The sequence below is a fragment of the Salvelinus namaycush genome, chromosome 22 (genome assembly GCF_016432855.1).
Source record: "Salvelinus namaycush isolate Seneca chromosome 22, SaNama_1.0, whole genome shotgun sequence".
Classification (NCBI taxonomy): Eukaryota; Metazoa; Chordata; class Actinopteri; order Salmoniformes; family Salmonidae; genus Salvelinus; species Salvelinus namaycush.
Genome location: NC_052328.1, coordinates 10,093,441 through 10,116,442, shown reverse-complemented (window position 1 = coordinate 10,116,442; position 23,002 = coordinate 10,093,441). Strand labels below are relative to the sequence as shown.

The window sequence follows — 23,002 nt, the reverse complement described above, 5'->3', positions numbered from 1 at the left end:
CAAACAATTCTGGCCAACTACTCCATTATTGACAAAGGTTTTAACGACCTTCGCTTTAGGTGATCTGAGGGAGTACTACACAAAAAATGGTAACACCTTCGCTAGCACAGGGAAGAGAATAATTCTCTCTGGCCCCCTCCCGTGCTACCGAAGGGGTTCGGAACGTTTCAGCCGACTCGTTGCCCTCAACGAGTACCTGAAGAAACTTTGCAAGGACAGGAACGTCTCCTTTTGTGACAACTTTGATTTGCTGTGGGCGCAACGGCACTTTTTAAGAGACTGGATTTCACCCTAACTGCAGGGGTTATAGGAATATTTCCAGGACAATGGCAAACCGTTTTAGAGACTGACGGACAGTGTCTGGTAGTGCTCCAGTCCTCCCTGTCAGAATAAGCAACGGAGGACTTGGAAACCATATCAACTCCCATGGAAATGGCACTGTGGTTATTGTAACCTAATTTATGTTCCTCTAACTCTGCCTTCTAGTGAGTTTATACAAACTGTCATCTACCATTCTGGTAAATTGGAGACTTTCAGAAAATCTGGTTGTAACGTTAATCATTTGGTCGTTTTTCCATTGGTTACCTCGAGTGGCCCACACTCATTGAATATGGAGCTTTTAAATGTTAGAGCAATCACTAGTTAAATCACTAGTTGAATGACCTCATTACGGAGCGCAAAATGGATTGCATGTTTCTCACTGAAACATGGCTGTCTTCAGATTGTAGTTCTACTGTTATTGAGTTGCCCCCCCCAGACTACAGCTTTTCATACTCTCAGTAAAGGGTGGGGTGACAGCCTCTATTTTTTTAATTAATACTCTCAGCTGTAAGGACATATAGTTTGGTGACTTTTGTAAGTATTTTGAGCATCATGCTATACTGTTTAAATGTCAGCCACCAGTGCTGGTGATAACCCTGCATTGGCCATCAAAGCACTGCCCCATTTTATTTCCTGATTTCTTTGAACTATTGTCATTCAACTATGATAAAATCATTGTTGACAGAGATTGACTCCAAGGCAATTGAATTTATGAATCTTTTGAGCTCTATGGACTTCATCCAACATGTCACTGGACCCACCCATAACTGCAGCCATGCTCTGGACCTGGTTATTACCAAAGGGCTTTCTATTGACACATCCTCTTGTTGATGTTGCTTTGTCTGATCTCCTTGTGTTTTTTTACTACCTTGTTCCCCATTGCACAGGGTAGTACTAAACACTATCTCACCTCTGAAGTTGCTACAGATTTTGAGTGTATGAACAACACACCATCACCTATTCTGCCTTCCTCTTGTGATGATTTAGTTAACTTTAATAGCAAACTAAGGGCAACCATTGACGCCATAGCTCCTGTAAGGTTAAAAAAAGGCCAATTGGATGAGTCAGGAAACATATCAATTAATAAGAAATTGCAGAAAGGCAGAGCGGAAGTGGAGAAAGTCAGTTGCTGGTCAATTATGATATTCTGAGAGCGCATCTTGGCATATATAACAAGGCAATTAGAAATGCAAGACGGGTAAATTTTTCTGACATGATCACTAATAATCAGAATCATTCGAGTGTTCCATTGATGGCCTGATAAATCCTACCCCCGCAAGTCTGAACTTTCCTCCACATATTAAACGTGACGCGTTTCAGAGATAAGATCCCAATCATTAGGCTGGCAAGACCTGATGCGAGGTTTGATATACAGTGCATTCCGAAAGTATTCAGATCCTTGACCTCTTTTACATTTTGTTAGGTTACAGCCTTATTCTAAAATGGATAAGTTTTTTTTTTTTGTCTGAATCTACACACAATACCCCATAATGACAAAGCAAAAACTGTTTTTTTAATACATTTTTGCAAATGTATGAAAACTAAACTGAAATATCACATTTACATAAGTATTCAGACCATTTACTCAGTACTTTGTTGAAGCACCTTTGGCAGCGATGACCACCTCGAGTCTTTGGTTATGGCTCTACAAGCTTGCCACCTGTATTTGGGGAGTTTCTCCCATTTTTCTCTGCAGATCCTCTCAAGCTCTGTCAGGTTGGATGGGGAGCGTTGTTGCACAGCTATTTTCCGGTCCCTCCAGAGATGTTCGATCGGGTTCTGGCTGGGCCACTCAAGGACATTCCGAGACTTGTCCCGAACTACACCTGCATTGTCTTAGCTGTGTGCTTAGGGTTGTTGTCCGGTTGGAAGGTGAACCAGTCTGAGTGCTCTGGAGCAGGTTTTCATCAAGGATCTCTCTGTACTTTGCTCCGTTCATCTTTCCCTCGATCCTGACTAGTCTCCCAGTCCCTGCCGCTGAAAAACATCCCCACAGCATGATGCTGCCACCACCATGCTTCACCGTAGGGATGGTACCAGGTTTCCTTCAGACGTGACGCTTGGCATTCAGGCCAAAGGGTTCAATCTTGGTTTCATCAGACCAGAGAATCTTGTTTCTCATGGTCTGAGAGTCTGTGCCTTTTGGCCAACTCCAAGCGGGCTGTCATGTGCCTTTTACTGAGGAGTGGCTTCCATCTCTACCATAAAAGCCTGATTTGGTGGAGTGCTGCAGAGAGGTTTCTCCTCCTGGAATGTTCTCCCATCTCCACAGAGGAACTCTGGAGCTCTGTCAGTGACCATCGGGTTCTTGGTCACTTCCCTGACCAAGGTCCTTCTCCCCCGATTGCTCAGTTTGGCCGGGTGGCCAGCTCTAGGAAGAGTCTTGGTGGTTCAAAACTTCTTCCATTTAAGAATGATAGATGCCACTGTGTTCTTGGGAACCTTCAGTGCTGCAGAAAGATTTTCGTACCCTTCCCCAGATCTGTGCCTCGACACAATCCTGTCTCGAACCTCTACGGACAATTCCTTTGACCTCATGGCTTGGTTTTTGCTCTGACATGCACTATTAACTGTGGGACCTTATATAGACAGGTGTGTGCCTTTCCAAATCATGTCCAATCAATTGAATTTACCACAGGTGGAGTCCAATCAAGTTGTAGAAACATCTCAAGGATGATCAATAGAAACAGGATGCACCTGAGCTTAATTTCAAGTCTCATAGCAAAGGGTCTGAATACTTATGTAAATGAGGTATTTGTTTTATACATTTGCAAACATTTCTTAACCTGTTTATTTTTATAAGACTAACGTAACAAAATATGAAAGTCAGGGGTTCTGAATACTTTCCGAATGCACTGTATGTTACCCCTTGGCAAGCACAGCATTGATTTCCACTGCTACTCAAATGATACACAACTTTACGTTTCTGTGTCACCAGAGGATTTTTAGCTCCACAGAAATTAGACTATTGGTGATTTTAAATACTTGGATGGCTCACAACTTCCTCCAGCTAAATCCGGACAAGACCGAGGCACTTATTGTTGGAGCCACAGCATAGAGAGAGAATCTGACTGCACATTTTAATTCACAGGCAGTGAAGGTAAAAAACCTAAGTGTAACTTTAGATTTTGAACTCCAATCACACGTGTGTGTGTGTGTGTGTGTGTGTCCAAAATAGATTTTTACCACCTGCGGAACATTGCCACGGTGCGGTTGTTTCTCTCTCAGGCTGATACAGAGACTCATCCATGCTTTTACAAGCAGGCTTGACTACTGTAATGCTCTCCTGTCTGGTCAACCCAAGAAAGCCACTGGTCAAGGGCAAAACATACAGAATGCTGCAGCACGGGTGCTGGCTGCCTGTGAGTTTTAGAACAAATTAAGATTCTTCTATCTGTTTTTGTGTGAAGTAAATAGTAGTTTTTCTTAATTGTTTTTCTGTGAAACACATCGTTGCATCCATGCCTGAAATGTGCTATATAAATAAAGCTTGATTGGATTGAATACCTATCCAGGCGTTGTGAAATCTGGCAGGCAACTGCAATGTATTCGTCCTGGAACGTGTCCACTGTTTGACTAAACTATACACCGTCAGCACATTGGAGGCGCCTCTGTTGTTAAGAGTTCTATTAATTGTGTGCAGGGCGCAGGAGTATGCCAAGACCAAGGCAGCAGACTGCACCCCCCTGCCCTCTCTGGTGGTGTGCCCCCCCACCCTGACGGGTCACTGGGTGGACGAGGTGGGCAAGTTCTGCACCGACGAGTACCTGAACCCCCTGCACTACACAGGACCCCCCACCGAGCGAGCACGGTAAGACCCCTAGACCGACCCTCACCCACCCAAACATACACACGATTCCACCACAGAGATTGCGTAGGAGAACACGGCATCATCATTTGTTTAAATTATTACGAGGTTAAAATAATTGTTTTTGTCTATTGCAGGTTACAGCATCAAGTGAAAAAGCACAACCTAGTAGTAGCCTCCTACGATGTTGTACGAAACGACATTGACTTTTTTAGGTTATTTATTTATTTTATTTAAAAAAAAATATCTTTGGAATGGTGGCTGTCATTTTTATAAATAATATATACCATTTTTAATTTTCAGGAATATAAAATTCAATTACTGTATCCTCGACGAGGGCCATGTGATCAAGAACGGGAAGACCAAGCTCTCTAAGGCCATTAAGCAGTTGGCGGCCAACTTCCGAGTCATCCTATCAGGAACGCCCATCCAGGTGGGCGCATAAACTTCAGCCGATTATTATATGTATTTTTTAATTGAACCTTTATTTAAGTAGGCAAGTTCGTTAAGAACAAATTCTTAATTACAATGACGGCCTACCCCGGCCAAAACCGGACGACGCTGGGCCAAGTGTGCTCCACTGTATGGGACTCCCAATCACGGCCGAATGTGATACAGTCTGGATTCGAACCAGGGACTGTAGTGACGCCTCTTGCACTGAGATGCAGTGTGTTTGTTTTGGTTTTTAGCACCTTTTGTTTTTACTAGACTTTATTGTAAGACCAGGATCCTCTTGAGCTTGTTAATGTTCTGTGCTCACTGCATCAGATCAGTGTTGCCTAATCATTTCTCTATACTGGCCTAATGATTCCTTCCTCCACTCTGTGGGGCGGTTGGCCGTATTGTCTTTATATTGATGGGTCTATTAGTGGATGAAATGAGGACATTATGCCAAGCCTATGTGACATTAATGGTGATGTACGTTAGATTCAGTGAAAGCCTATTGGCCAGTCTGCCGCTGTAGCCTTTATAGAGGAGTTCAGTCCAAGCAGTCGGACTACTTCCAAGTCTCAGCGTTTATTTAATTCTAATACAACTCTCTCACTTTTGGACTCTTTCTCTCCCTCTACCGCCTCTCAGAATAATGTTCTGGAGCTGTGGTCGCTCTTTGACTTCCTCATGCCCGGCTTCCTGGGCACAGAGCGCCAGTTTGCTGCCCGCTATGGCAAGCCCATCCTGGCCAGCCGTGACGCCAAGAGCTCGTCACGCGAGCAAGAGGCCGGTAAAGATCCGTTTTTTTCTCTGTTCTGATGTTGGTGTAATCACCAGTTGTGAATGCCTGACAATGAGCGCACGGAAGCTGGGTCTCGTTCATTTGGCACCGTGGTTGTGACGATATTGCGACACTTGATTTCCCCAAGAATCTGACACCGACGGTGGTGTGTTTTTGTTTCTTGTGGTGACTGTTCCGCTCCTCCACTCTAGGGGTGCTGGCCATGGAGGCGCTGCATCGCCAGGTGCTGCCCTTCCTCTTGAGGAGAATGAAGAAGGACGTGCTGCAGGACCTGCCCCCCAAGATCATCCAGGACTACTACTGCAACCTCAGCCCTCTACAGGTACACTATGAAACCTCTGAAACACTGTTATAATGTCACATAGACGGCCTCTTCATATGAAGAGAACAGCAGTACGTCTGTTGTGATGGCCTACCCTGTGTTTTATTCCCGATTTCTAGTCCCCATATAAAGTAAATCTGAGGCTGCTGCAACAAATGTTAATGGTACAATCCATTAAATGAAAGCCTGATCTGTGTGGGATTTTGAGATTGACTACATTGCAGACATACTGTGTAGAATCACTGATCTACAGTTCATCCCAAATAACTACTCATTATATGATTTAAGATGAGCAATTCTGCGCCTCACCTTGCTCAAACCGATCCCCTCAAACACGCCGTCGCACTCTCTGTCTGCAGGTTCAGCTGTATGAGGACTTTGCCAAGTCCCGGGCCAAGGTCAGTGTGGAGGACACCATCTCTACAGCCTCCATCCACGAAGAGGAGAAGCCCAAGCTGAAGGCCACGGGCCACGTGTTCCAGGTACACACACATATACACACACACACACACACACACACACACACACACACACACACACACACACACACACACACACACACACACACACACACACACACACAGGTCAATGTATGTGACTGCCTTCTTTTTAGTTTGTGGATTGTGCCTGGGGCATTTTTTGCCACTTGTGACCTGCATGGAAAATGGTAGAAGGTGGCAGGTAGCCTAGCGTTTAGAGTGTTGGGTCAGTAACCGACAGGTTGCTAGTTCGAATTCCAGAGCCGACAAGGTGAAAACCTGTCTGTGCACTTGAGCAAGGAACTTAACCGTCATTTCTCCAGGGCCGCCGTTGATAATGGCAGACTCCGGCCGTGAGCCCACTCTCCGAGGGTGTCTCTGGGGGGGGGGGGGATATGCAAAACATTATGACATTTTTTCGCCCCATTTTCCTCCATAATTGTCTCACCGCTGCAACTCCTCAACGGGCTCGGGAGAGGCGACGGTCGAGACATGCGTCCTCCGAAACATGACCCGTCTAACCCGGACGGCGCTAGGCTCCGCCCTATGGCACACAATTTAGTTTTTTGCCCTAGCACTACACAGCTGATTCAAATAATCAAAGCTTGATGATGAGTTGGTTTATTGGAATCAGCTGTGTAGTGCTAGGGCAAAAATCAAAACGTGCACTCGGGGGTGGCCCCAGGACCGAGTTTGGGAAACCCTGCCTTAGACTGCTGTGCCACGCGGCGCACATTTCCATTTCACACATGCGTATAATAGGACACAATAGAATCACCCACCAAATTTTTATTATATCTTTTAAATGTGTGCGTATACACCATACTTGGTATTTGTTATTTACATCCTCTTCCCTCTCCAGGCTCTGCAGTACTTGCGGAAGCTGTGTAACCACCCAGGCCTGGTACTGCTGCCACAGCACCCGGAGTACAAGCGGATCACAGACCAGCTGGCAGCACAACACTCCAGCCTCCGAGACATCCAGCACTCGCCCAAACTCTCAGCTCTCAAACAGGTACCCCTATACCCTACCTCTAGGTGCCACTCATTCCTTACGCTGACCCCAATCTCAGCCACGCACCACCCCTATTCCCATCTCTGCCTTCACATACCATCCTATTCCTGTCCCCCAAATCTTCTCTGCTCCAGAAGTGGCAGTTATTGGGATAGTAGTGGAGTGAGGTGCAGATACTTCCTACTCCATACTGCTCAACCCCTACAGATAAAAACACCCCAGCGAGTAAGTTGTTATACTGAGCCCCCCCCCCCCCATTCCAGTTGTTGTTGGACTGTGGTCTGGGCAGCAGCGGCTCAGCGGAGGGCACAGAGGCGGTGGTGGCCCCGCACAGAGTGCTGATCTTCTGTCAGCTGAAGAGCATGCTGGACATCGTGGAGCACGACCTGCTCAAGCCCCAGCTGCCCGCCGTCACCTACCTGCGACTGGACGGCAGCGTCCCAACTGGCCTGCGCCACTCCATCGTCTCCAGGTGAGAAGGGAGGAGCATGGAGGGAGTCTATGGGTCCTGTGTGTGGCAATACAAATGCATGGCGTTGGTGTCAAACAAGCCTGTAACACTATCATCAGTAGTGCTGCCAGCAGTCAGTGTTTATTATTATTTATTTTTTAAGGAGATCGGGAGCGCCGATCTCCTTCCATGTTATTTGTTTTTAGGACGGGACCCCTTAGAAGTAGTTTGAGGGACCGCTATTGGGCTCAGACAGTAGGCTGAGCTGAGGCTGGAACCCACGTCGCCAGGGGGGGTATGTGTAGTCGGGAGCTTTTAGACTGCTACACCAGACTAAGGCACAGTCCTGCCGCCTTTGCTGACGTGTCACTCACAAACCTCATCTGAATTGAGCGGCACTGTCCTTCTCTCGCTGTCTCTCTACGGTGCTCTGTCACGCTCGCTCTCAGGTTCAACAACGACCCCTCCATAGACGTGCTGCTGCTCACCACCCACGTGGGCGGTCTGGGTCTGAACCTGACCGGCGCTGACACGGTGGTGTTTGTGGAACACGACTGGAACCCGATGAGAGACCTACAGGCCATGGACCGCGCACACAGGATAGGACAGGTAAACTACTGCCTCTGCATGGACCGCGCACAATGTCAAATAAAATATCCAGGCCAGCACAGTGTGGTTTGGTTCGGCCTTACGGTGTGAATCAGGCAAAAAGCATGTTTGAGTGGATCAATTTTGAGTAAGCCGAGGCTTCAGAATCACTCGTCTTGATTCTGTGCAGTCCAACTGCAACGTAGTTCGTCTCAGACATGCGCACAGGCTTGGCCGGTTGGCAGTCCCAACGTAGTGACACATTGCTGTAACGGTGTGTCTCCTCTTGCAGAAACGCGTGGTCAACGTGTATCGTCTGATCACGCGTGGCACCCTGGAGGAGAAGATCATGGGCCTGCAGAAGTTCAAGATGAGCATCGCCAACACTGTCATCAGCCAGGAGAACGCCAGTCTGCAGAGTATGGGCACCGACCAGCTCCTCAACCTCTTCACCTTGGACAAGGTCAGTAGCGCTCGCTTGGGTACAAACACACACACTTATACACGTGCATCGTTTCCCCCCCCTTTGTCTTCTTAGTCATTCTACTCTTTCACACACACATCTATTTAACCAGTGTCGCCTGTCCTGTGTGTATGTTTCGATCTCTCTATCCTGTCTCTCTCTGTCTAGGATGGGAAGGATGATAAGGGCGAGTCGTCGTCCTCTGGAGGGAAAGCCTCCATTAAGAACGTGCTGGACGGCCTGGGGGACCTGTGGGACCAGCAGCAGTACGAAACCGAATACAACCTGGACAGCTTCATGCACTCGCTCCACTAGCCTCCTAGCCTCTCTTACCCAGCCAGGGTTCAGTGCTATCTGCCAGTCTGATTCTGGTTATCCCCATGGCTCCCTCAGTATTCTCCCACCCCAAAGCCCACTTAACTAGACAGCCTTCCCACCTTTAGTCCTGTGTACCCTCTTGTCCCAGGGGAACAGAGGAGCAAGGTCATCTTGTCTCTCCTTGAGACTGCGTGTACAGTGGAGCAGCAAGATGGGACTGCCCCAGAGACCACTCCAGCCTTAAAGTCTTAAAACACTCCCACACCCACTTTTAGAGGACTACCAGTGTTCTATTGACTGTATAGGCAAAAACAAGATGTTTGACTGGAAGAAAGAAGAGGGGGAGCCGTCTTATAGGAACACACGTGCGCACACACCAGAGTGCTGGCTCTTTATAGCTGGTTACTGGATTGCACTGTGACTACTGGCTAGAAGGGGTGTTTTGGGGGTTCTATACCACCCCCAGGTGGCGTTAGTCTCCCCACACATATCCTGTGTAAGCACATTCACTTGACCTTTCTCGCCCACATAGAACTCTGTATGGATCAGACGGCTGGCCAGGCGCAGGATTGGAAAGAGCCGTGGCCGGTGCTGCTCGTCCCCGACCTTGTGAAATGTCACTCTAAATGGAGCTGCGCTGAAGCAGCCTCACAGAGACTTACACCGCGGGGCCAACCTGAAACAAGGGGACTTGTCCGAGTTTGAAGAAAATGCAGACCTGTAAATATTTCTGTAATTGTTGCTCCTTGTTTAAACTGATAGTTATAATAAATTCTAGAGCTTTGAGCGGGCGTCCTGTTTTGTGCTTACAGTACTGTCCCCAATAGACTGCATTCCTATGTTGAACACGGTCTAACTTTGAACACGGCCAGTAGAGGGTGTCCTTGCATTTAGGAATGATGGCACTGAGATTAGCTCTGAGTGAAAAGTTGATCGGGACCATTTGAGGCGCAGCATGAGGTTGAAAAGCAAGTGAAAGTAAAGATGAACAAACCACGTCAGTAATACTGGAGCTTTAGTCTGAGGTGATGGGCAAACTAGTGTTATTGCCTACATGAACTACTGACTACCAAACCTTTCTGACACGTTGCTGCTGCACATCTGGTACTTTGTGAATCCAGATTCCATTTACTCTCAACAAGGCACCGCAGGTCATAATCTGCATCATAACCTTAGAGACTTTACTAGAGGCTGTAACGATCAGTGTCCGACGGATGACGGTAATGTGTGAGTCATCTGAAGCCCCGCTTATACATGGCGCTCATGTCTTTTGTCCTGATATTGTTCACATTCTGATTGTGCCCTCATTTTAGCCGTTGCATCAACACATTGTATTAAAATGTCATGTGTGCATCCCCGATTTCCTGGTGCCTCCCTGTAGGTCAATTATTTGACTTTCTTTCAAAATCCCCTTTATTTATTTACATTGACATATTAAGTCAATGGTGCCATCTGTCAATGATCCGAAACCGATGGATCGTTCCTACAACGGCTGAAGATGCCACAACGCTACGCAGAGAGAACATTCGCAAGTGCGTCGGAGCATGTGTTGTTACTGATAGGATCGAAAGCTGTCGGATCAGCTTTCCTCATTCAAATCGTACCTTTTAACTTTACAATTAACTGCCAATACTGTTGACGGATCAGCTCCTAGAGAGATCTCTCATCACCTTTTGGCTGCAAATATTAAGTCCGCTTATTCTAATACTTACTCGGTGCACTAACAGATGAAACGAATTTAGAAAATTAATTGAAATGTATCGGCCTATGTAGCGTACAGTACTCGTTAATGCAGTCGGTTTTCGTTTCAAGCATCTTCATCCCTTGTTTAACAATTGCAAGGACATTGGCAACTTCGTGCTGCAGTTATCAGTGGTCAGATCCGTCTACACTTGTAAGATATCCAGACAATGCATCCCCGACTACCTCCGGAGGTGGTCAGGAAGATCAGATCACAATGTCTTTTGTCTACACCTGTAGAAAAAAAATGTGGGCACAATCAGAATGTGGACAAAGGACACCTGGCACCAGGTATAATCAGTTGCTGCATCAGCAAGGGAATAATGCTGGACTTCTCAATTATGTTATCTGTTGAAGCAGGTTGGGTGTGGTACCTTTCCTCAGACACCTACTATATGTAATATGATGGGTTCTGCTGCACGGAGGGACAGTTATAGATTATGGATCACTGAACAGCATGGAAAAGGGAGCGCTTGGAAGAAGAGTTGTCAAGGACAATGGCGCAAGTTGGTCAACCCTTTTGAAGACTTGTGATTTGACATGTCACATTAGTAGATGCTTGTGGCAAAAGCACAACTACGGTTTAACTTGCGTACACATTCTAAATGCTGCTAAACCCCTAATGACCTACATGTAATCCCTCCCCTTGAGCATTACACAGGTGCTGGGGACAAAAGGCCACTAAAATGTGCAGTTTTGTCAGACAACACAACGCCACAGATGTCTCAAGTTGAGGCATTATGATTGCAGGAATGTCCACCAGAGCTGTTGTCTGAGAATTTAATGTTTATTTCTCTACCATAAGCCAACCAGACTCACACGTGCAGACCACGTGTAACCATGCCAGCCCAGGACCTCCACATCCGGCTTCTTCATCTGCGGAATCATTTGAGACCAGCCACCCAGACAGCTGATGAAACTTAGGAGTATTTGTCTGTAATAAAGCCCTTTTGTGGGGAAAAACTCATTCTGATTGGCTGGGCCTATGCCTACCCATGGCTGCACCCCTGCCCAGTCATGTGAAACCCATAGATTAGGGCCTAATGGATTTCCTTATATAAACTAACTCAAAATCTTAAAAATTGTTGCATGTTGCATTTATTTTCTCACTTCACATCTTTCCATTCCAGTCACACACAGTCAAGCACAAATGCAAAGGATGAGAGAAAGAGGTGGAAAAGGAGGCCATGCAAAAGACGACAATGTTTCACAGCATCATACAACTATGTTTAATACGATTTAGTTATTAGTACAGAAAAGGGAAAAGGTGGAAACTACACACTTGAAGCAGTAGTAGTAAGCATTAGCAGCATAGAAGCTCCCATGTTTTTTAAACCAGTAATGCTTGTCTGAATTTGTAGTATATATCCGAGTCAACCATTTCAAAGCCTCGTCAAGATGGAACCAGTAATCAAACCACAATTACAAAGTATAACTTTGAAAAATAAATGAACAGTGATTTTGTCTGAAAAACAACTATTGAGCAGGTTTGGAATCATTTTCTTTTTTTTGAGATCACAACATGATGAAGAGGCCTAATTACCCAGAGAGAACGTCCATGAAGCATAAGTGCATACTATCCAACTCTAGTGTTACATGAAATATATAGGTATGATTAAAGAGGATTATATAAAAATGCCTCCACCAAACACATGATTTTCTTCCTACCAAGTCTTAGCCTTTCAGTTGCACATACAATTGCTTATTATTGTCAGGCTATGAAAAGGGATAAATACTTGGTAGTATGAGTGTAATACTGACCCTTGGGAGAAAGCAACCATTGGGTTAGTAGAAGAGATGAAGGATATTAGTAGAACACCACCTGTACAAACTGGTAGAAAAGGCAAGCTAGAAGTAACATTCTTGGACCAGCATTTGAATTGGTGTTTTTATATCTTATTGATGACCATACTGTAGTACAGGAAGTGATGTCACAACACTTCATATGGACTACTAGTCTATGTAAATGAGGGCAAAAATCAAGTCAATGTCATCCCCTAAGAACACACCACATAATATCAAAAGAGGATGTTAAAGGGTTTCTTGGGACAAATGTATTTCAAATCTAAGGCCAGTTCATACACTACAGCAATCTAGCTGGTTTGGGGACAGAAAGAAAACATGCCAAAGATTTAGATGTACGACTGCTCTTATTAAGATGAATGGATTCCAACAAGTCACACCCTCCACTTAACATTTACATTCATACTTAAATACACATCTCAAATGGTCCACATAGCCACTTTTCAGGCTCCTACCCACCATCTGAAACGATATGGGGGCTCATGTGACATGATTTACGTTTTAAGGAGTTAACGTGATGTCTCACATCAGTGGAAGTGGTGCGACATGGCCATACAACGTTCTTGAAAGTAACATCATTGACTATACAAGGTGGGGTTATAGTAGTAGCAGCAGAAGCAGTAGGAGAGGTAAGTATCATTGTCCAGCTTTACACAATATCACAACATTCTGCTCCATTCTGCCTTTTTATTGTATTGCCTATTAGTTTGTTTTACATTACCAACCACGTAATACCAAATGTCATTGTGTTCTTTTTTGTATTTCTTCTACTATCGTCACACTAATGTAAGCAACATCAGCAAGTTAACATAGGCTTTACATTTCCAAAATCTAGACACTTAAGTAACAATATTACAAAGGTTTTTCAACTTCCAAAAATAAAATAGTCAAACAAAACAAAAATATATTTTTTAAAGAATTAGCATCATAAAATGAATTTATTTAATATAAAAATGCTAAATAATATTAATGACATTGACCAGATTTGAAAGTCTCCCCCAGAAATAACTTAATGGTTGAGAAATAAGTAAAGAAAACACAAAATAAAAATATTTAAATATGTTTAAAGTCTTTTCATTTTAGCAAAAATCTCAAAAAATAATGAAAATGTTCTCAATACAAAGGCTACATTACTACTGGAAGGTACTAGCATGTAGAGTAGGTAAATAAACAGTAGAAAATGATTTTAGTGAATCACAATGCAATGAAAATAAAGATTTATGCCGCCCTCTTTTTTTCAAAGTTTCTTCTTTTTTTACAAACAGTACAAACAGTATTGCACATTACAACAAAGAACAGGTTCTTAGCCTTAATTTTTTGACTAATTCAAGTCTTGCGCGAATAGAAGGCCACCACTCAATTGATGCACCTTGGGGACTTTCGATCAAGTTACAGTTGAAATCAAGTTACACTTGTATCTCTTAATTTAAAAAAAAGTACATATTTCTTTCCACCTCCATCTGCTCAGTCTCTTTTTAAACAATGTCAGGCTAACAAATCAAGGCATGTTGCTTTTACAAAACAATAAAGGGAGCACATACTTTTAGGAAACGTAAAAAAAGTGTTCTTAAAAAATAACATGAACAAAAGATCTCTTTCACAATTCTGGTCAGCATAGTAAATTATTGATTATAAATATACAAAAAAGGGAAGAATCTTCAGTTATCTTTCTAAGCACCTAATAGACTTATTCCGTAGATTTTTTTTTTTGTGGACTAATGTTTTCCTTGGAAGACTACCACTCATATGTTTGTTTTAGTGACTCTGCGCTTTCACGGGTTGTCAGACCAGCGGGAAACTCACTCTAAGCGCCTCTGTAATAAGGTAGAGTCTTTACTTCAGCTAACATCATTATATTAAAGCTATAATGCTCAAGCTCCTTCAGTTGTTTAAAAAAAATATACAACTTCAAATTAAGCAAATAAGCATGACAAAAAATAAAATCAACCACTTGTTAAATCATCTCTCGAATAAACGTAATTACTTTTTTTAAATTTGAATAAACTTAGAAAATATCAATTTCCCTCCTAATATATTTCAAAATTGAGGTATTGCAAAAAGATCATGTCAGTCAGAAAGCACGCTTTTTCGTTTTTCTCAACCAAAAAAATAGCTGACTTGAAAACTGTCCAAATAGAAAGAGTAGTGCATAACAAATGTCTATTATAGAGAAGGAACAAACATAGAAAACCCTTCTAGGCGGGGAAAGAAATATCACAAAAACACCCAGAATTCACTTTCATAGGGATACTTATTATTACTCATGGTTAGTCTCTTTTTTTGTAGTTTTTTCCGATAAAAATAAAATGTCCACCATTTTAGCAGGTCATTATTCTACTTCAAGCTTTGCAGGAAAATCGGGATAAATACGGTAAACCCAGATAGCACACAATGTTCTGGCAATGTTATTACAACCCCGTAGCCATGTCGAGACAACGTTATGTGCGTGCTGAGAAGCTCAGTTAACTAAACCACAAGTCTCCAGTAACTTCAATGTTCGGTCTGTCTTCTCATCACTGTCTTTAATGCCTTGTCACCACAACAGTACAAATGTTTCTAACTTGCACCTTGAAGCCCACAGACATGGGGTTTAATGCTTCGCGCAGTATCATGTGGTCTCCGTATGTGTTGGTGGTTTAAGTTGAACATATGTGAGCTCTTTGGTTTTTTGGGGACATGATCCTACACTTTGTCAACGGTACAGACAGTGGTTCTGTGTTTCTCAGAGTCAAGCTCACTTAAGTCTGTGTCATATGTTCTGAGTGTTTGGGTCAGACTTTGTGTGCATAGGTGTGTGTTTGTGTGTAAGAGAACGAGAACCTGTGTAAAGTGAGTGTGTGTCAGACCTGGGTTCAAATACTATTTAGGTTATTTTAATTACTTTCAAAATATATTTTTGATTTGAAAATACAAGCAGTTGAATATTGGAATGTATTTGGAAATACACTTGGAAAGTATTTGAAAATACTCAAATACACACCCATGCAGTTAATTCTGGTTTTTGAAAATACTTTAATATAGTAGGCTTTTATAGGAAATTATTTGAAAATACTTTCAAATACTTATAATAGAAGTAGTTGATTCAGGCCACATTATTAGAAAATACTCAAATACACAGAAAATAAGTATAAAAAAAGAATACTAAAATACATATGTATTTGAACCCTGGTCTGGTGTTTGTATTTGTGTGAATGTGTGTACGAGAGAACGTAAATACGTGTGCATAAACTAGCTCATGAAGTTTCACATGACTTTTGTCGGACATCAACAACAGTTAAAGCAGATCACAGTTATAGGCATACTCAGACCTTACTACATATGGTATAAAAAATTCCACAATTATATTAACAAATCACTGCAAAAAAGTACTACATCTATCATAGACAGCTTAAATGATATATCCTACATCTCGTTGGATTCATGATTCATATTACGTTTTCGTCATCTGGTTAGGTTAGCCACCTTGTGCAGAAGCAGTGTTCATACTGCCCCTGTGGTTATTAACTTATATCTCACTGAAGGTGTTGGATTTTTGACCAGTCTGTCTTCCCTATTGTGTCCAGTTCCTTGCTAGTTGTACGTACACCTATAGCATGTTGTGCAAACATGGGCAGAATTGAATAGTAGACATGATACTGAAATTATATTGCATGCAGCAACTTGATTGAAATACTGTATACATATATTAAGGGGTGACCCCCCCCCCCCCCCCCATTTACCCCGCAACATACTAGGCATAATTCAGTAATGGACAACCCCCCCTCATCATTATAAAAAAAAATAGCAGACGCTCTCATCCAGAGCTACTTACAGGAGCAATTAGGGTTTAAGTGCCTTGCTCATGGGCAGATCAACAGATTTATCACAGTCGGCTCGGGGATTCAAAACAGCGACCTTTCGGTTACTGGCCCAACCGCAAGTCTACCTACAATGATAGCCTGTCATCATCCTTGTCACCAGGTGCGATCATAATTGCTATAACACCCTAGCCTGAATAAATTACTACGGTATCTGTTAATACCATGGATTTAGCAGCAAAAGCTATTGTGACAATACATTAACATATTGCTAGAAAATAATGTTGAAAAAAAACCAAAGACCTACTAATCAAAAGCAAAGCAAAATCGGATTTCGCCTTGAGGTATTCATTTTACTATTTTCAAAGTCAAAATAGAGAGAAAATATAGCCATGTTAGTTTTATCTGGGCTACTGTGGCCCACACTACTGGATAATTGTTTAGTCTTGCTACATCTTATGCCACCTATTCCGTTTTTCTGTATGCATTAATTCTATTTTTTCCTTTGGTAATATTTTTTACAAGGGGAAATATCCTAAAAAAAATAATAATAAGTGCATGTTCCTTTCACATAGAATGTAATTATCTATACATGTATAGATAGATATATAAAACCAAAAAATATATACCTTTTAAATATATATGTACTGTATAGTATCACTTCTACCAGAGCTCAGTGGGGTTCTACAGGAGACACTGACCCACCCGGTCATGGAACAGGGGACTCAAACATAAATCAGGTTTCTCTAACATACCATCCCATGTGTGTTTAGTGAGTATTTGTGCCACAGTGCAAATTCTAAGCAGATAGACTTACGCAATACATTTTTTTTCCCACCCTATTATCATAAGGGCACACTGGACAATGAGTTTGTAGTCAAGCGTTGTAGTTTGAAAGAGAAAGAACCATGTATTTGTAGTTCTCTTCACTGATGTCGAGGTGGTGGGGAGGGGGGGGGGGGGGGGGGGCGCGAGGGCTCATCTCGACCCCCTCAGCTCCAGCGGAAGGACACTTGTCGAGGGCGGTCTCCCCCCTCCTTCACCAGTGGCTTGTGGAACTCTCGGCCCGCCCGGGAGTGGATACTGGCCCAGCAGTACTCACAGTAGTACTGCAGGCAGGTGACGTTGGCACAGAAGAAGGGGGCAAACTTCCCCCCGCAACGCGCCCCCTGGCACTCGTCACACATCTGGTCGTCCAAGACGTAGGGCTTCACCTCAACCTGAAGGTCAAAAGTCAGAGAAAGGAGACACTTTGGTTTATTCACTTCTTGGCCTGAGGAGAAGATTGAACTCAAACTTGAATATTGATTCAAACTTGAATCTCTACTGTCAGAATGTAAACAAAGGTAGTCTATACGTTTTATGCAAAACGTTTGACCAATTGCAAGATAGTGCCATTAGCTCCTGTGTCCGGAAACGTTAATGTATTATTTACCCCTATAATACCACTGTGACTTCCTAAAGGTTCAAAATATCAACTTCTCAAATATGTTTCTGTCTCTGGCTGTTCTTATTTTCCTCTCTATGGGTAAAGCCCTGCAAAAACTGGTGTGGCGAATATTGTAGATTGAAAATGGCTGCCATGTGTCCAAGTGTTACACAACATTCTTAGACCACTGTCTGGGACTCTTTATGCACCGAAGCAGGTATACTTCTACACACACACACACGCGAGAGAATTCGAGTCCGATGACCGTTGCTGAGGGACAGACTATCTAATCTGTATCTCCATGGAGATGACACAGTGTGTGAGCATGGCCTGGTTACATACAGGAGGTCCCTCCACTACAGCCTGACAGCCAAATCAAATTTTATTTGTCACATGCGCCAAATACAACCTTACATTGAAATGCTTACGTACAAGCCCTTAATCAACAACGCAGTTAAGAATTTTTAAAATAAATAAATAAAAAAGGAAGAAAGAAATAATTAAAGAGCAGGAGTAAAATAACAATAGCGAGACTATATACAGGGGGTACCGGTACAGAGTCAATGTGCGGGGGCACCGGTTAGTCGAGGTAATATGTACATGTAGGTAGAGTTATTAAAGTGACTATGCATAGATTGGGGGGGGGGGGGCAATAAAAACAGTCTGGGTAGCCATTTGATTAGATGTTCAGGAGTCTTATGGCTTGGGGTAGAAGCTGTTTAGTAGCCTCTTGGACCTAGACTTGGCAATCTGGCACCGCTTGCCGTGCGGTAGCAGAGAGAACAGTCTTTGACTAGGGTGGCTGGGGTCTTCGACAATTTTTTGGGCCTTCCTCTGACACAGTGATGTACTGTGCCATACGCACTACCCTCTGTAGTGCCTTGCGGTCAGAGGCCGAGCAGTTGCCATACCAGGCAGTGATGCAACCTGTCAGGATGCTCTTGATGGTGCAGCTATAGAACCTTTTGAGGATCTGAGGACCCATGCCAAATCTTTTAAGTCTTCTCAGGGGGAATAGGTTACGTCGTGCCCTCTTCACGACTGCCTTGGTGTGCTTGGACCATGTTCGTTTGTTGGTGATGTGGACGCCAAGGAACTTGAAGCTCTCAACCTGCTCCATTACAGCCCCGTCGATGAGAATGGGGGCATGCTCGGTCCTCCTTTTCCTGTAGTCTACAATCATCGCCTTTGTCTTGATCACGTTGAGGGAGAGGTTGTTATCCTGGCACCACACGGCTAGGTCTCTGACCTCCTCCCTATAGACTGTCTCGTCATTGTCGGTGATCAGGCCTACCACTGTTGTATCATCGGCAAACTTGATGGTGTTGGAGTCGTGCCTGGCCGTGCAGTCATGAGTGAACAGGGAGTACAGGAGGGGACTGAGCACGCACCCCTGAGGGGCCCCCGTTTTGAGGATCAGCATAGCGGATGTGTTATTACCTACCCTTACCACCTGGGGGCAGCCCATCAGGAAGTCCAGGGTCCAGTTGCAGAGGGAGGTGTTTAATCCCAGGGTCCTTAGCTTAGTGATGAGCTTTGATTGTACTATGGTGTTGAATGCTGAGCTGTAGTCAATGAACAGCATTCTCACATAGGTGTTCCTTTTGTCCAGGTGGGAAAGGGCAGTGTGGAGTGCAATAGAGATTGCATCATCTCTAGATCTGTTGGGGCGTATTGCAAATTGAAGTGGGACTAGGGTTTCTGGGATGATGGTGATGGTGTTGATGTGAGCCATGACCGGCCTTTCAAAGCACTTTATGGCTACAGACGTGAGTGCTATGGGTCGGTAGTCATTTAGGCAGGATACTTTTTAGTGTTCTTGGGCACAGGACAGTGTAACTAAGGGTCCTCTTTAAACCCCCAGCCCTGGAGATACATATTGTAAAGCACTGTCTGTCTGACCTCAACAAGAACTGTCCACAACGAGTGCTTTGGAAAGACATGACAAGCTGCCAAAGCTGGGTATTCATTAGGCACCAAAATGGACTGAAACAGGGAGAGACTACCTGAATGTGCCCAATAAGAAAGGCTCTTTTTGTTTTCCATTGCAATATGTTTTTCCAGGGTGTGCACTAATGAATATGACCCAGAAACAGAATGACACCCAGGCTATTAAATGCAATTATCACCTTAGTGAGTACCACAATGGTCTGAGGTAATTGAACTATTCTGGCCTATCATTAAGACAATTCCAAGAGGACATTTACTGTTAATGGAATGATTATGTTGCTAGGGGTGGAACTGAAATGAAACGTGAAAACAAAAGTGGCACGGTTAGACACCAGTGAACGAGGCCTTAGGCCTCAACCACAAGCATGAACATTACTTTTACCCTGAGAGAACTTGGGTGTGGCATAGTGGTGGTTGACCAAATGGGGCTATAGTGTGTATGGATGGGAGGGAGAGGGGGGCCTTTCTGGGTAGAGCCTCCAACAATGTATCCCCCCAGCCAGTATCCCCTCATTCATTCCAAGCTTCCCTTGGCCTCAGACAAATATAAAGATCTGGAAAATAGATTTCTCTCATACCATCTCTATGGCTGATAGTGAGGGTTTGCAGTGCAGAGATCTCATCTATAGCCCATCACGTGCCTTGTTAGTGGTCTAGTGATCTGGGCCCACATTAAAAACGTGTCTCAGAGATAGGAGCACTCCTACTCTTGGACTATGTGAATTCGGCCCTGGTCAATGAAGACACTGTCTGCTCAACCAGCCACTGGGGTTGGATATTAGATGATGGCAGCCCATAGTGAGTGTGGACCGAGCAGCCCCCAATGAGCCAAGCCTCTCTGGGCTGGCAGACGATCAGTCTTGGTTGGTCACGATCGGCCGTACTTGATCGGGCTCAGAATAACCCGTCAACAGCAGAGCTGAAGTTAATATACATGTATAGGGAAGTCCTATAATTAAACCCTCCCCGCGTCTGGGACTTCTGTTAGCCCTCCAGCAGCCAAAGGCCAGGGTGATTACACAGTTCCACAGACCTAACCGGGGCTCCCCGTACTGTCGGCTCGCTGAGCGGTTGGTTGGAAATCAGCGTATAATGACAGCTCTTATGTATAGAGAGACTGAATTTGAGTTAAATGGTTCAGATCCACAGCAGCACACCATAGGAAAGCCTACAGGGAGGTAAAACTAGGGTCATGTTTATTCGGCACCAAATGGAGAAAAAAAAACGACTGAAACAGGGAGGTACTACCTGTGCTGGTCCAATGAAAAACGCTCCTTTTTGTTTCTTGTTGCAAAATGTTTTCTGCTGCGTGCCCGAATGAACACAACCCAGTCATTATTCATCTGCTAAATATATCTCCCCGTTATCCAGCGTTTAGGGCAACTCCTGAATCACTGTTGATACAGAGACATTTTGAATACAGTGATTGGTCTCACTAACCCGTTTGTCAATGTCATTGTGCTGCAGCTGAACGAATCGGGCGCTGATGGCAGCGATGTAGCTCTGCTGATTGGAGAAGGCCACGCGGCCCGCCCCCTTGGGGTACTTGAGCTCCGGGTCAGTGTCGATGCCGGCATAGCACACGCCGCCATACAGCCTGTCCATGATCATTGCTAGTTCCACTAGAGGTAGAGAGATAGAGATGGAGAGATAGAGATGGAGAGAAAGAGATGGAGCGAGAGAGCGAGAGAAAGATGGAGACAGAGCGAGAGAATGTTATGACTGCACGCGTGTAGTTTGTCTCAAGAAAATGGAGGAAAAAAGTTGAAATTCATTTTTGTTGAGACAACCCGATGCGACATTCAACTTCAAACAACATTCTTCGCCAATAGTCAGTAACATTCTTGGGACTGTTGTTATAATTAGCATAGGTCACATAGCAGACAGACAGTCAGTGATGTTTGGCCCAAGCATACCACCTAATGGGCCTTGCATGAATACTTTACATGACCACCAGTTGGCTCACCGCCTGGAAACAAAGTGGATTGCTTTCTCACAGGAACAACTTTATTTTTGATTACAGCCTGCCGGCGACAGTCTATGCTAGTCAGCCTTACACAGACAACCCACCAACTTATCCACTGATCAACAGGCACTTTGACCAATCCCCTACCTGCACGTAAAGGCCGGGGCACGCCCCCCACAAAGATGGTCTTTCGGGGGTCCAGCGGCTGGGAGCCGTCCATCACAAAGTCACTGTCACTTAGGTTCCAGGGGCGGATCTGGACCTGGAGAAGAGAGATACGTAATTCATGAAGGACTGTGTCTGACAAGGAATTCACACTCATACCCTTTTTCACATGATTGTGGCAACCTGACCCGTACCACCTTTGTTATTTTCCTTACCAGCACAGTTCCAGCAACTATGGTGAATGTGAAACCAGAATGGCATAGTACAGGTCTGCTTGGCTTGGTTTGGCTCAGTAGTGTGAAAAAGGTATTATACCACAGTATAATAATGTAGCATTCACTTACTGGCTTGTCCTTGATAGTTGGGCTGGAGACACACAGGTAAAGCTTGCCATCTTCCTCAATGCAGGCATCAATCAGGGCCTGGACAGAGGTCTCCTCTTGGAACAGCAGGAAGGCATAGCCTGGGAGAAAAGAAAGGGGGAAGTGTTTAAAAAAAAAATCACCATTCACAGTAAGTACACTGTGTACTGTCTATATAGTTATGAATTTGTGAGTGACCAGTTCAGTGACCAGCTCAAGTTAGTAGCGGCTTTTGAAACTAATCTGAACCGTTGACGACAGTCTCTAATGGCCCCATAGATTACTTTTAGGGAAAGTGACAAGAGGTAAGTAGTCTAAGAAAGTGAAAATATCCTGTTCTTTTCACGAGTCTATTCATATTCTCAGAGTATCTCCTCTTAAATCTGATTTACTTCAGGTCTGATCCTCTTCAGCAAGGTTTCAGAAGACAGGACTGCTCACCCAGTACCTTTCTGCTTTAAAGCTGACACCGCTAAAATGCAAGTCTGTTCCGTTCCACTACTAAAATAGGACGCCATGCAAAATATATCAACCTAATACTTTCGAAATGGAACATTTTGGGGACAGAGAGATTTGTTCCTGTGGGATGATGAGGTCTGGCTTTGCAGCAGAGAGAGATACACACAGAGAGAGAGAGCGAGCGACACAGAGAGCGAGAGACAGAGAGAGAGAGAGAGAGACACAGAGAGAGAGCGAGAGACAGAGAGAGAGCGCGAGTGAGACTGCACACAGAGACAGAGAGAGACCGAGAGAGGAATTAGCAGTTGATAGGAAAAATAATATATATTGTG

At 44.1% G+C, this 23,002-nt stretch overlaps 2 protein-coding genes across 5 annotated transcripts in view; one reads left to right on the top strand and one right to left on the bottom strand.

The window, feature by feature from the left end:
• The window catches only part of LOC120017541 (TATA-binding protein-associated factor 172-like), a 69,558-nt gene extending 59,773 nt beyond the window's left edge, over positions 1-9,785 (top strand). Inside the window, exons 29-39 of one of the 2 annotated variants that reach the window (XM_038960375.1) lie at positions 3,965-4,132; positions 4,267-4,344; positions 4,433-4,562; positions 5,210-5,351; positions 5,555-5,685; positions 6,045-6,167; positions 7,027-7,179; positions 7,443-7,651; positions 8,080-8,239; positions 8,511-8,681; positions 8,850-9,785. In XM_038960375.1, the coding sequence (XP_038816303.1) occupies positions 3,965-4,132; positions 4,267-4,344; positions 4,433-4,562; positions 5,210-5,351; positions 5,555-5,685; positions 6,045-6,167; positions 7,027-7,179; positions 7,443-7,651; positions 8,080-8,239; positions 8,511-8,681; positions 8,850-8,996 (1,612 nt within the window). In that variant the 3' untranslated portion in view covers positions 8,997-9,785. The remainder of the gene's footprint in view (positions 1-3,964; positions 4,133-4,266; positions 4,345-4,432; positions 4,563-5,209; positions 5,352-5,554; positions 5,686-6,044; positions 6,168-7,026; positions 7,180-7,442; positions 7,652-8,079; positions 8,240-8,510; positions 8,682-8,849) is intronic. The other variant, XM_038960376.1, reaches the window with a different exon arrangement.
• Positions 9,786-13,215: 3,430 nt separating this feature from the next.
• Positions 13,216-23,002, bottom strand: part of LOC120017539 (cytoplasmic polyadenylation element-binding protein 3-like) — a 69,439-nt gene continuing 59,652 nt past the window's right edge. For all 3 annotated transcript variants that reach the window (XM_038960367.1, XM_038960369.1, XM_038960368.1), the window contains exons 7-10: positions 22,194-22,312; positions 21,832-21,946; positions 21,159-21,340; positions 13,216-17,559 (exon numbers count right to left, since the gene is read on the bottom strand). In XM_038960367.1, coding sequence (XP_038816295.1) covers positions 17,332-17,559; positions 21,159-21,340; positions 21,832-21,946; positions 22,194-22,312 — 644 coding nt within the window. In that variant the 3' untranslated portion in view covers positions 13,216-17,331. The remainder of the gene's footprint in view (positions 17,560-21,158; positions 21,341-21,831; positions 21,947-22,193; positions 22,313-23,002) is intronic.